This window comes from Cavia porcellus, unplaced genomic scaffold (genome assembly GCF_034190915.1).
Source record: "Cavia porcellus strain 051 isolate PalLab524CR breed Dunkin Hartley unplaced genomic scaffold, mCavPor4.1 scaffold_7, whole genome shotgun sequence".
Taxonomy (NCBI): Eukaryota; Metazoa; Chordata; class Mammalia; order Rodentia; family Caviidae; genus Cavia; species Cavia porcellus.
In genome coordinates, this window is record NW_026947490.1 from 33,316,525 (window position 1) to 33,329,248 (window position 12,724).

General features: G+C 56.5%; 1 protein-coding gene across 1 annotated transcript; it reads left to right on the forward strand.

The window, feature by feature from the left end:
• The first annotated feature begins 58 nt into the window (after window positions 1–58).
• On the forward strand, window positions 59–11,250 carry Cacng6 (calcium voltage-gated channel auxiliary subunit gamma 6). The gene is made up of 5 exons (XM_003465574.4): window positions 59–197; window positions 467–1,184; window positions 4,060–4,134; window positions 5,774–5,911; window positions 10,695–11,250. The coding sequence occupies exons 2-5, from the start codon at window positions 866–868 to the stop codon at window positions 10,934–10,936; spliced, it is 774 nt and encodes a 257-aa protein (XP_003465622.2). The 5' UTR covers window positions 59–197; window positions 467–865; the 3' UTR covers window positions 10,937–11,250.
• Window positions 11,251–12,724: the final 1,474 nt, after the last annotated feature.

Below are 12,724 nucleotides of genomic sequence, written 5' to 3' on the forward strand. Positions count from 1 at the left end.
TCCCTATGGCAACAGGCACCAGCGACAGGTGCGGTGTTATTTACGGGTTGTGCCCAAAATAGCTGTCGGGGGTGGCGGGGCGAGCCCCGTCCCTGTGCAGCCCGAGGTCCAGGCTGCGGAGCTGGGGACGCCGAGGAGGAGCTCCAGGGCCAGGGCTGCAGACACTCGTGGGAGGCCTGGAGTGCAGCGTGGAGCCGGTGCGGCTGGGCAGCCTGGGAGCTTGGGGAGGGGGCAGCGCGGTCCCCGGGGGACCCTAGTAATCCTGGGCACGTGGGGCACTTTGCCTGGAGGTCATAGTGCAGGCAGCAGCCCTAGTGGGGACCCCGGGCTTCCCCCTGCCCGTGGGAGAAAGCCAGTCACCCCTTCAAAAGCCCCCAGCGGCGGCAGCCTCTGGATGGTAGAACCCCAGCCCTCACCTCAGCTGCTGCCCCCTGATCCCCAGCCTTGCTGTGCTGGTCTGCTGCAGGCCTCTCCTGGGCACCCCAGTCTTCTCCTTCTGCGCACCCCTGGAGCGCCGAGTCCTGCATCCTCAGATCTTGAGCCCGGAGGTGCCCAGGCCAGATCTCTAAACGCTTGGAGACCTCAGCCCTTCGCCCTAGGTGGTCGGCCTTGAGGACCTGCTTTCCCTCTGGGGCTCCTGCGGGAACCCTAACCCTAACCCCAACCCCAACCCCAGGAGCACATCTGAACCTCCCTGGCTTCCTGGCCTGGGGGTCTATAGTTCGGTCCCTTCCAAGCCCAAGGGTGACCTCGACTGCCCCTGCCCAAGTTCCCTTGGAGTCTCTCACCATCCAGCGTGCACAGAGCCCCCTTCCAGTCCCCGCCCCCCAGGACCCCTGCACGCCTGAGCCCCGTCCTCGCCGGGATGATGATGTGGTCCAACTTCTTCATGCAAGAGGAGGACCGGCGGCGGGCAGCCCGGGGCCGGAGGCAGAAACGTGGCCTGAGCCCTGAGCGCGAAGGCAAGACCAAGCTGGCGCTGCTGCTGGCTGTCATGGGTGCCACGCTGTCGGTGCTGGCGGTGGGCACCGAGTTCTGGGTGGAGCTCAACACCTACAAGGCCAACGGCAGCGCCGTCTGCGAGGCTGCGCACCTGGGGCTGTGGAAGGTTTGCACCAAGCGGCTGTGGCAGGCGGATGTGCCTGCCGACAGGGATACCTGCGGCCCTGCTGAGCTGCCTGGAGGTGAGAGCCGCCCCACCCGGGGCTGCGTCCTGCAGGGGTGGGGGGTGACGAGGAAACTGCCCCAAAGACATCTGAGCCCCAAGGGGTGCCCTGCCCAGGTGAGCACTGCATCCAGCTTAGAGCCTGTGCCCACGATCCAGCTGTGCCTGCACCCACAGAGAGTGATCACCCTGGGGACAGCCTATACACCTCCCCAACACCCACCTCCCTGAAGAATCTATGTGGCTTTTCAGTGGCAGGGAGCGGGGGCAGGAGGGCCTGCAGTTTCCTGTGTGCCCACCTCAGAGTCAGGACTAGGCTCTTCTGGGGCTCAACTCACACCAGTGGAGCTCTCTGTACCCCATGGGGCTTGATGGCAGCACACTGTGCCTCTGTGACCCCAGGAACACATGGGAAACCCCTCAGAGCCCCTCAGGGATATCTACCTGTGCTCCTGGTAACACTTCCCAGCCTTGGGGCCTCTCCCCCTACCCCTCAGGTCTCCAGTTTTACAGCCCTGGGGTCCAAAGTGGGGTGACCCTGGTGCATGACCGCAAAGTGGGGTGCAGGACGCAGGCCCTCTGCACTTGTGTGAGCTCTGTGTCCAGCCAGACCTGCTATCTTTGACTCTTTGCTTCTGTCTGTCCTGTCTCGGGGCCCCAGGCAGAGTGACCCCAAGTTTTGGCATGGCAAGATTCTCTGATAATAAAGACATGAGATGCTTAGGTAGAAGCCAGATGTGTTCCAAGTACTCTGTGGTGTGTAATCACTGGGGGTTGTCAGAGCAGCCCTGTGAGGTGTTGCCCCACCCCCACCGCACCCTGTTCTGCAGAAGTGTGGGGAGCGAGAAACCCCAGGGGCTCAGTCTGTCGCCCCAGGCTAGTTACAGGGTGCTGCAGTCCTGGGCGTGGCTGCTCTTCCCACGATAATGTGCACTTTAATCATCTGGAAAAGGGTTCCAAAGGTGCTTGCTGTGTGCATGGAGACTCTGCCTCCTGCCCCACTGCAGACAAGGGGGCCCCTTGCATCCCAGCTGTCCCTGTGACTGGCCAGAAAGGACACCATCCTGTAACCCCACCTGCAGGGCGCACTTGCCCAAAGGTTATCTCAGAAACCGCCCCGCTTCCAAATCAAGCCGCTCCAGATTCCCTTAGCTGTGGGGCTGACTCACACCAGCTCCCCAAATGGGCCCTGAGACTCAAGGCCCCTCATCACCAGTAACCAGAGCCCAGTAACCAGAGTGGGACACCCAGTGTGTCACACTGTCCTGGAGTGGTGGCCCACGGCATGAGGACCGTGTCTCCCAGCAGCTGCTATGCAGAGACTGGCACACTTTTGCCCTTCTCTGGTCTGTGGGGCACCTGGGCTCCTGCACCCTGCGTTCCTCTGCCTCAGTCTCCCACTCTGTGTACTGCGAGAGTGAATTCAGGTGAATTCTGAGACAAGTTCTGGCTCAAAAATGCAGGTTAGAAAGTTGCCCCTTGAGAAGTAGAAGGCAGCTTGAATGTAATGCACACAAAACTGAATGCATTGCACTCCTACATTTATATCACAGAGAGCGTTTTTGTTTGTCCTTTTGAGACAGCGCTTGCCTTGGTCTCATTGTTAACCCAGGCTGGCCTCCAACTTATTGTGCTCCTCCTGCCTCAGACTCCCCAGTGCTGAGATCAAAGGGGTGTACCCTGCACCCTGCTCCTGACCGCACTCTTTCCTGCGTCTGACACACATGTATAGTCCTAGTTATGCGTCTGTAAGTGGCTCATCTTTGAATTTGCATATGTGATATGAATGCTCTAGTCTCTCCTGTTTTTTATTTTTAATCTATCTCTTGCCCAGCTCTGCCCTCCAGGCCCCACTGTCCTGCTGTGTGATTTCCTTTATGTTCGCAGTGATTTACCCCGAGGCACCATGCTTTATCTGTCTAGTCCTGGACAGGTGGACACCTGGATGGGTTCCTACTGCCTTGTTATTTCTTTGCTTGCTTGCTTGTTTGTTTGTCTTCTGAGACAGGGTCTCACTATGTAGTTCAGCCTGGCCTTGAGCTTGAAGCAATCTTCCTGCCTCAGCTTCCTGGTGGCTTTTGGGGGATGCACACTGTGGATCCCCCATGAGGTACCATCATGAGTCCCTCAGTGAAGGGATAGGACCTGAGAGACGCATCCTTGGGGGACCTCACCCTAGTGCACACATCATGGGGTACCGACAGCGAGATGGCTAGAAGGTCGCTCGGTGCCTGGCCCCATGAGAGCTTGGTCATATGTGATACCCGGCCCTGACACAGCCCTCACTGCTCAGTGTGCAGCGCGGTTCATTCATAAAGTGCAGTCCTCTCCACAGGGCCCAGTGCCAGCCCCCTCCAGCTGCCGCTTCTGATCTGCCGCTGCCCTTGATCTCGCCCTTTTCATATTTGCTGTCCAGCTCCGTGCGCCTGGCCCTGCCTGCCGGCCCCCGCCTACTGCCTGAGCTCTCTGAGTCCTGCCAGAGTGGACGGAGCCTGTCCTGCCCTCACTGTCTGGCTGGGCGCCTCTGCCCCCTGCTAATCTGTGGGGGCCCTTTGTGCACTGGCCGAGGCGGGATGAGGTGGCCTCACCTCAGTGTCTTTGCTGACTAAAGCGATGATCCCTTTCTAATCCCACTTGACTCTGGGCAGGCCCATGCTGTGGAGCCAGGCGAGAGATTAGCACCTCATTTAAAAGACAGGAAGTGAGGGACCCAGGGAGCTTGATGGCTCCGACCTCAACCTCGGAGCCCTGGTTCCGCCACGTGCCGTGGCAGGTGGCACATGTGGCTCTGGATGCTGTGTCCCTCCGCTGTCACCTGGTGAGCTGCTAGGTATCCCGTTCTGAGTGAATGGGGGTGCCCTTGGTCACCATCCCTTTTGTCTCCTCCCTGACAGAAGCCAACTGTACCTACTTTAAATTCTTTACCACGGGGGAGAACGCACGCATCTTCCAGAGAACCACGAAGAAGGGTGAGCACTTTGCGCCCACACCCACTGGGGAGGGCGCTGTGTGACTGGGGGTGGCCAGCCCTCTCTGTGGACACCCGTGATATCTCTCAGAAGGGCACCTGGCAGGTGCTGAGCACAGCTGGGACCGTGAGCCTGAAGCTGAGGGGCTTTGTGTTCATTTCCCAGAGGAGAAGGAAACTGGGAAAGGCTTGGGGTATTTTTCCCGAGCCGTGGCAGAGGCAGGAATCATACCGCAGCCTGACTCCCGAGGGATCCTCTCCCTACCGCCAGAATCACCTGGGTGAAGGAAGCTGGCCTCTGCCTCTGTCAGCCATGGCTGGCTCCTGAGCACAGGATGTGGTTGGGAGATGAGTTTTAAGTTTTATTGAATTTAAATAAATTTTTAATTAATTCATATTTTGAGACAGGCTCTTCCTAGGTAATGCAGGCTGGCCACTGAACTAGTAGAAATCCTCCTGCCTCAGCCTACTGAGTGCTAGGATTACAGGCATGCACTACCGCACCCGGATAAATTTAAAATGTAAAGGCTACGTTTAAAGGACAGGGCAGGGGGCCAGGGATATAGCTCAGTGGTGTGACTTCCTGCCTGGCAAGTATAAGGTCCTGAGTTCGATTCCCTGCACCAAAAAATAAAAAATTAAATGAAGAAGGTGGCTTCTCTGCTTGCTGCGTGCCTGGGGGGCCCAGCAGAGGACTCTCAGCTGCTCTGTGGAGAGGCTCCATGGAGGACACTGCTGATACAGGCCACACGCAGCGGGTCGCCCACACCTCTCCTCTGTGCTGGGGGTGCTGGGTGGGCACTGAGTCTGGGGCGATGAGACCCCCAGGGTATGCACTGCACTACCCGCGTGAGCGCAGCCCTGCATTGTGCACCCTACGTCCTCATAAGGGTCCAGAGGGTGCAGGCCCGTGCCCTGCTCCTCCAGAGGAGATTGGGACTTGGGACCTCTCCAAGTCCCACTCGGATCATTCTGCCATTGCTCCCAGCTGTCGCCCCTGCTGCCTCACCGCCTCACCTTGCATCCACTGGGGCTGTCTCCCCTTTCCCTCCAATCCTGGCTCTGTCCTCTCCCTGCCTGTGACTTGGGCAACTAACGGACCCCATCTGACTCTTGGTCCCTTCAACAGTGAGACTTGGACCATGAGTTGGTCAGCTTTCCGGCACTGCAACCAAGCACCTGAGGGAAACGGCTAGAGGAGGAAAGGTTGGCTCAGGCCCACAGTTTGTGGGCCTCAGTCCACAGCTCTGGCTGTGCTGCCTGTGGATACGTGGTGGGGCAGAGCAACTCCCCTCATGGTGAAGGGGTAGAATGGGGTGGGGAAGAAGAGGAAGGAGAGACAGAGAGACAGAAACAGAGAGGATATGAGGATGGAGAAATGTTCTTTGTTCCTTTGGATCTGCTGCCCATTATTGCTGCCCCCTGCTCAGGCTGGGTCTCCTTCTGTTTCGGGCCCAAACAGGAACACCCAGAAGTGTGCCTTTCTCATTTCCCAGGCACTTAACCCAGACAGGTGAATGGCCTGACCGCCCACTGGAAAGTCCCAAATCTTCCGTCTCCCAGCTCTGGGTTCCTGCTGAAGTGCCCTCTCCACCGTCCTCACTCTGTGTTCTCTGCTTCTTCCTTTTCCCTCCTCGCAGAGGTGAACCTGGCAGCTGCGGTGATAGCAGTGCTGGGCCTGGCGGTCATGGCTTTGGGCTGCCTCTGTATCATCATGGTGCTCAGTAAAGGTGCAGAGTTTCTGCTCCGAGTGGGAGCTGTCTGCTTTGGCCTCTCAGGTGAGAGTTGAGAACCTGGAGACTGAACATGTTGCATGCTGGGAGTTGATATCTCCAAGGACTGTTGTGAGATGAAATCTCTCTATATATACTGTTGCATGCTGGGAGGTGGGTTCTCTGTACACCACTGCATACTGGGAGGTGGTTTCTCCAAACTGCATGCTGGGAGATGGGATGTCTACAAACTGTTGCATGATGGGTGGTGAGCTCTTAAGCACAGCTGCATGCTAGAAGTTGGAGAGAAGTCCAAAGATTATAGTAAGCTCAAAGATGAGAGAATTCCATGCCCTGCTATTAGCTGAGGATTGAAGGGTCTCCAAATGCTGTTCTAGATTTGGACCTGGGGTCTCCAAGGATTATTGCATGATAGGGAGTGGAATCTGTAAGCACCGTTGCATATCAGGAGCTGGAAAGAGCTCAAGAATTATAGAAACCCTGTTTTGGGCTGCAAATTGGATGCTCTCCACACACTCTTTTGGACTGGATCTGGAGTCCCTACACTGCTGTACACTTGGAGGTGGGGGAGCCTGCAGCTGGGTAAGAATCAGAGCCTCTCCAAATATTCCATGCAGTCTGAACTTGGCGTCTGCTGGGGCTGTTGCAAGCTTAGAGTTGAAGGTCCACATAGCCTCACGGAGCCTCCAGTTTACCGTGCAGCCCCCGCTCACCATTCTGGGAGGTCTAGGGGGTCTGGGGGCCCTCGCTGCATTTAGTAGACAGACAAGTCAGGTGAATTTCTCGAAGTCACTACCAGTGACGGCAGCAGCGGGACTCAAAGCCAGGTCTCCCCTGTCCTGACTTCTTTCCACTGCAGTGACCACTGCAGTGTTCTTGTGGGGTCCTCCTAGGCCCAGAGCACCATACGCAGGACGGTTGTTTAGCTGGAACCAAGTGTTGAGGTTGTGCCCCAAGCTAGGCTCTGGATCACATGTGAACTTGGGAGATTTCTCCTTCTTTCTGGGCCTTATTTTCTTTGTTGGGTTAAATGCTTTCTAAGATAAAAGGGAAAATAATTCATTATACAGGCTTTCCCTCCTGATACTTTGTGTACCTATGGGTACCTCTGCAGTCCAGGCCACATCAAGGCTGGAGACTGAATAAGACAGGTGCTGTGCCGCCGTCGAAAAGCCTCCACCCCAGCAGACAGAGACTAATAATTACCAAGCACAAGAGGAAGCAGGTCAACTGCAGCTGTGATGACAGCCACGGTGCAGCACATTCGGGTGTGCGCTGCTGGTGCATGCTGGAAAGCTTTCCCAGGAAAGTGACATTTATCCGGGTGAGGTAGTGCACAGCCGTAATCTCAGCACTTGGAGGCAGGAGGACCACTGCAAGTTTGAGGCCAGCTACAAAGTGAGTCCCCTGAACTGCCTGTCTCAAGAAAGACAAAACAAAACAAAACAAAATACCAAAAAACAAAAATAGAAAATGACATTTAAGTTCATAATTGAGGACTCATAGGAATTGCTCAAATATGATGGTGACAGTTGTGGCAACAGGTGGTGATACTGGTGATGGTGATGATGGTGGTGATGATGGTGATGATGGTGATGATGGTGGTGATAGTGGTGATGATGGTGGTGATGATGGTGGTGATGGTGATGATGGTAATGGTGGTGATGGTGGTGATGATGGTGATGGTGATGATGGTGATGTTGGTGATGATGGTGGTGGTGGTGATGGTGGTGATGATGGTGGTGGTGATGATGATGGTGGTGGTGAGATGTTTCCCATTTTCACGGAGGACGCTGCAGCTTGGTCAGAACTGGGTGCTGGTGCTAGGGTGCTAGGAGAAGGTCTGTGAGTTATGCCAGCAAACACAAGGGCGGACTGAACGGTGTGATCACTGCCATTACGTTGAGGTTGGGGCAGATTGGACTCTGGAGGTTTTGTAGGTGGATGTGTCCAGGTGATGTGTTTCCTCTCAGATGCATTCATAGGTGCTGTCAATTTCTGTTTGGGTGCCTGGCCCCAGGTTTTTGAGGCAGGGTCCCACTATGTAGTTCAGGCTGGCCTTTGACCTCTCTTTGTAGCTCAGATCAGCCTGGAACTCCCGGAGATCCCCCTGCCTCAACCTCCTGAAGCTTTTGGGCAGGTCCAAGATGGAAACCAGGGACTTCTGCATGCTTATGGGGGCTTCTCCTGCCCCAGTGGGTGTCTGACTGGTGTCCAGTGGGCTCTGACTCCTCCTCAAGGATGCAGTGGCCCCAGGGTCCCCTGAGCTGGTCTTGGGGTATCAGGTTCGGCAGCACCACCCATCCAAAGCAGGGTGTCTTTCCTGACTCGCCATCAGAAGCTACTTCCCTCAAGGTGCCACAGGCAGGGTTGGCTCTCCCCCAGGCTATGGACAGCTGTGTCCTTGCTTGTGCCCAGACTTCCTGCTGTGACAAGGAGGCCAGGGCTGCTGGGCTCCAGCCAGCCTCCCACTGTCTTCTCTTTGACTTAATCATCCCCTGGGGATCTCAGCTCCATCTGTGGCCGCACCCTGAGGCCCGGAGTACTTTCTGCAGGGGACACAGCTCACTCAGGATGGTGTCCTGCTGCACAGCACAGGACCCTGAGGGCAGAGGTCATGCCGATCTGCTCAGGCATCCTGTGTGTGTCTTCATCTGAGACCTCAGCAGGTGGCTGTGGGAGCCTGAGCTGGCCAGCAGTTTCACAGGAAACCGAGCCCTGTGGGGCAGAGATGGTCTCTCAGAGGGGCTGCTGAACAACGCACTCAAGCTACTGGCTGGGTGTGCTCTCCAGGACCCTGTTGAAAAGTGATGAAGGAAGAACCGGTAGGGTGGCCAGCACTAGGAGGCTGAGGCAGGAGGATCGCTGTGAGTTGGAGGCCAACCTGGACCACATAAAGAGTTCGAGGCCAAGCTGAATTCCGCAGTGAGCCCTTGTCTCAAAGACAAAAACGAAATGACCGCTGAAACAATTCTGATTCCTCTTGAGAATCAAAAGGTCTGGCCAGTGAGATGTCTGTTTCTGGGGGTCTGCAGGGTGCTGAGCCTCAGTTTTGTTTTGTTGTTTCTGAGACAGGGTCTTGCTTTGTAGCTGAGGCTGCTCTTGAACTTGCATAGATCTTCCTGCCTCAGCCTCCTGGTGCTGGGGTCACAGGTGTGTAGCACCACGCTCCATTTAAAGTCACATTTTACTTGCTCTCTGTCACCCTGGCTGTCACACTTACCTGCTTTGTGCATTTGTGCGTTCTCATTTGCCCTGGGGTGGTTGGAATTTTGTGATCCTTAGTTGATCTTTTGGCCCCTCTGAGGCCTCAGTGCCAAACAGGAGCCACAGGAGGGGAGTGCTCTGTCCTGTGCCTTCTTCCTGTTTTTCTGTCCTTTTAGGGTGTGTGTTTGCTACTGCTCAAGGCCACCTTCCTTTTGGAGAATTGAATATCAACCATTCCTCGATCATATTTGATCTGTTTCCGCCATCTGTTTTTCTCTTCCTACTTCTTAAGTCAAACTACATCAACCTGGGCTTGATCTTTCTTCTCTTTCGCGGTCACTGTTACTGTCTCACCTTCGTGGAGTCTGAATTTGAATTCTGCCTTTATTTATTTATCTGTTCTTTTTGAGCCAGGGTTTCACAATGCACTTCAGGCTGGCTTTGAACTCACTTTGTAGCCCAGACTGGTCTCCAACTCAACATGATCCTCCTGCCTCAGCCTCCCGAGTCCTGGGATGATAGGCGGGAATTTTGCATTTTTTTTATTCCCATGTATTTTTCTAGGATATGTGCGCTGAAGTGAGCGCACCTGTATTCCCCCACCCCAGGGAGACACGCTCACCCTATCACCTCCATCCTCACCACTCCCAGGTGTGCGTGGAGGGACATCCCCTAGTCCATTCCCACCTGAAACTCTGCCCCTAGCACCTGCCCCCTCCCGCAGCCTCCCTTGGTGGTAACCTCATCTCTGTGAATCTGTGTCTCGCTCCTTGTTTATCTCCAACTTGCAAACAATGCTGGCTCTGCTATAGGTGTTTAGGAAACACAGTGGACCTCACTGTCCATGAGCACCAGCCCAGGCCAGATTCCAGCCCTGAGCCCTGCACAGGACCCCGTGGTACTGGGTGGAACCTGCACTGATGGGACGTGGGCTCTGTGCACTGCAAATGCCACACGCACAGCTATTTAGGGATAGTCACCAGCTGGGCCTGTGGCTCGGGGTGAGCCCTGGGGGTCAGAAGGCCAGGCAGGGTGACTTAGCAAGACCTGTGGCTTGAAATAGAACTTTTCACAAAGGACTGGGATACAGCTCAGCACAAAGGCCCTGGGAAAGAAGGAGAGAAAGGAAGGAAGATGGAAGGGGAAGAAGGAGGGAACCCAAAAGAAAGAGAAAAGCGCTGAGTGGGTGTGTTGTCTGGGTTCCTCATCCCTGGGACATGAGGCCTGGCATCCACAGTATAAAGATCGAACTGAGTGTGGCCCTGAGTGCCACCAGGTGCATGGCAGGAACCCAGAGAGAGCAGTTCAAGCCTTGGAGGTCAGAAGTGGGGGATGCGGATGGGTCCAGGCCACACCTGCAACCAGCAGGTCCCATAGACCCCTCTTCTGAGCCCCAGGCCCACTGCCAATTCCGGCACTTGTCTGCCTACCATGGCGCCTTGCCTCTGAGCACACCGAGCTTTGGGGAACACCAGGGAAGCCATGACAAAGACCTAGGACTGGGAGCAGCTTTTGCATCTTTTGTTTCAGATGCTGCCAGCCCCCAGAGGGCTGTGTGCATGAGTGGTGGGCACCTGAGCATGTATGACACAGGCCTGAGACCCTGTCCTCTCTCCTGCAGGCCTGCTGCTCCTGCTGAGTGTGGAGGTGTTCCGGCATTCCGTGCGAGCCCTGCTTGGGACCGGGGACAGTCCTGAGCGAGGCCCGGGCCCACCCGTGGCCTGTGAGTTCTCCTGGTCCCTCGGCTGTGGAGTGGCCGCCGGCCTTATCCTGCTGCTGGGGGGCGGCTGCTTCCTGCTGCTCAGCCTACCCTCCCAGCCCTGGGGGTCGCTCTGCCCCAAGCGGGCGCATACGGCCGCCTAGGGCCCCATGGCCACCGTGCCTCCTGGAGAAACTGAGTCCTCTCTACCCAGCCACGTGCTATGGCTGAATTCGGGGTGTCTGACGCGGGGTGCCCATGCAGGTTCTCTAGGAAGCTGGCAGGGACCTGACAGAGACCAGGATGCTCTGAGGCCTCAGGGGGAGTTGGGGGTTTTACCATCCGGGTCTAGATTGATTTGCTTTTGGGGGACGCATGCCCAGGACTGTCTGCGGCTCGGCTCAGGGTGGGCTGGGGAGGCAGGGGAGAATGTTCGGACCTGAGGTGACTGGTGGGGGATTAAAGATCTGGAAACCGAGTCACCGCATTGCCGTGGAGTCTGTGATGCTGCCGTTGCCAGCCGGGCTCAGTGCACAAAGCAGGGCCAGGCACCAGCATGGGAACCGGGATGATACGGAGCAAGGAGCCCAGGGGTCACTCCTAGTGGAGCTGTGCCCACCCTCGGGCTTGGGTAGGGGACCGTGTCTGGAGATTGGGTCTCCACAAAGAGGTAGCCAGTTAGAACCAGGTTAGAGGGTGGCCCTGGTACAGCAAGAAGTGAAGATGGGGACCTGCAGACCCAGTGGAGGCTCCCAGCCCAGAGAGACCCAAGCTGTCCCAGCCACAGAGCCGAGCCATGAGAAGATGAGGACAACAAGATGTCCTGTGGTCCTGGCTGCCCCTAGTGGCCCAAGCCAGGGAGACACTGCTGGAACAGATCCCCAGAAGCCTGGAGGCAGCTTTGGAATGGGCATTGGGGGGGGGGCAGGGCGGGGCTTGGGGTTCTTGAGTGAGAAGTCCAGGTGCCAGTGGGGAGTTTGAGGGGGTTGTGGGTGTCAAAGGCCACTGTGCGGGGCTGGAATGAACTCGGGGAGCACGTGGCTGCCTGGAATAGGGCTCTGATGGCCCTGTTCCTTAGGAAGAGTGACATGCCGCCCTTCTCGGGGGATGTCGGACCCCTGGGCCTGTGCTATGGGAGTGTTCAGCCCACTGCGCAGGGCTGCTCCGCTGCCATGAGTGGGCTCCTTGGGGCGCCAGATATGGCTGAGTTCCTTCCTCAGAGAACACAGCTGCAGGGTGCAGGTGGGGCTCCCAGCAGCCTCACATCAGAGCTCAAATGTTACCTAAACCCTAACCAGGCAACAAAGCTATCACGCTGTCTACTGCTAAACTGCCCAGGCTGAGCTCAAGCTTGGGACCCTCCTGCCTCAGCCTCTCCATGCATGCTGCCTTCAGGCATGTGCCACCACATCCAGGTTGAGAACCTGTTCCCCTTGCCCCGCAGCATTCCTGTATTTAATCATAAGCACAACTACAGGTCCTCCTGGGTCCATGACAGGGTTCCATCAGGGTAAGCTCACTGCAGGGTAAGAATACAGAGTCAACGTGCATTTAACACAGCTGTCCTGGTGAACATCACTAGCCTCAGGCTTAGCAATGGGACATATGGTAGAGTCCCCAGCCATCCATCCCCTCATGGCCAGCGACCCAGGACAGACAGGGAACTCACATCACTAGACAGGGTTGCACCACGGGCAGCTGGCGTTATGGGGTCTGAACTCAGGGTGCAGAGCGAGGTCTTCTGCTGGACACCACAGAGCCAAACTGTGGACTGTGGTCAGCCCAGCACCGTCCGTGTCCACCAAAAGATAAGTTATAGTCGCCTGGAGTCACATGGGGACATCATGCTCAGGTCGCAGGAACCATACAGCAGGGATAGAATAAACCGCCCAGGGTTGACATCAGGATCCCCACAGGAAGCTGCCCTGCTGCCTGGGAGGGGCCACAGCCAC

What these genes read in the sequence shown, in the direction of transcription:
- Cacng6 (XM_003465574.4), top strand. Translation starts at nt 866, where the DNA reads ATGATGATGTGGTCCAACTTCTTCATGCAAGAGGAGGACCGGCGGCGG. An exon ending in CCCTGCTGAGCTGCCTGGAG is followed by an intron (nt 1,185 to 4,059) that starts GTGAGAGCCGCC and finishes CCTCCCTGACAG; the next exon opens with AAGCCAACTGTACCTACTTT. An exon ending in TGTCTGCTTTGGCCTCTCAG is followed by an intron (nt 5,912 to 10,694) that starts GTGAGAGTTGAG and finishes TCTCTCCTGCAG; the next exon opens with GCCTGCTGCTCCTGCTGAGT.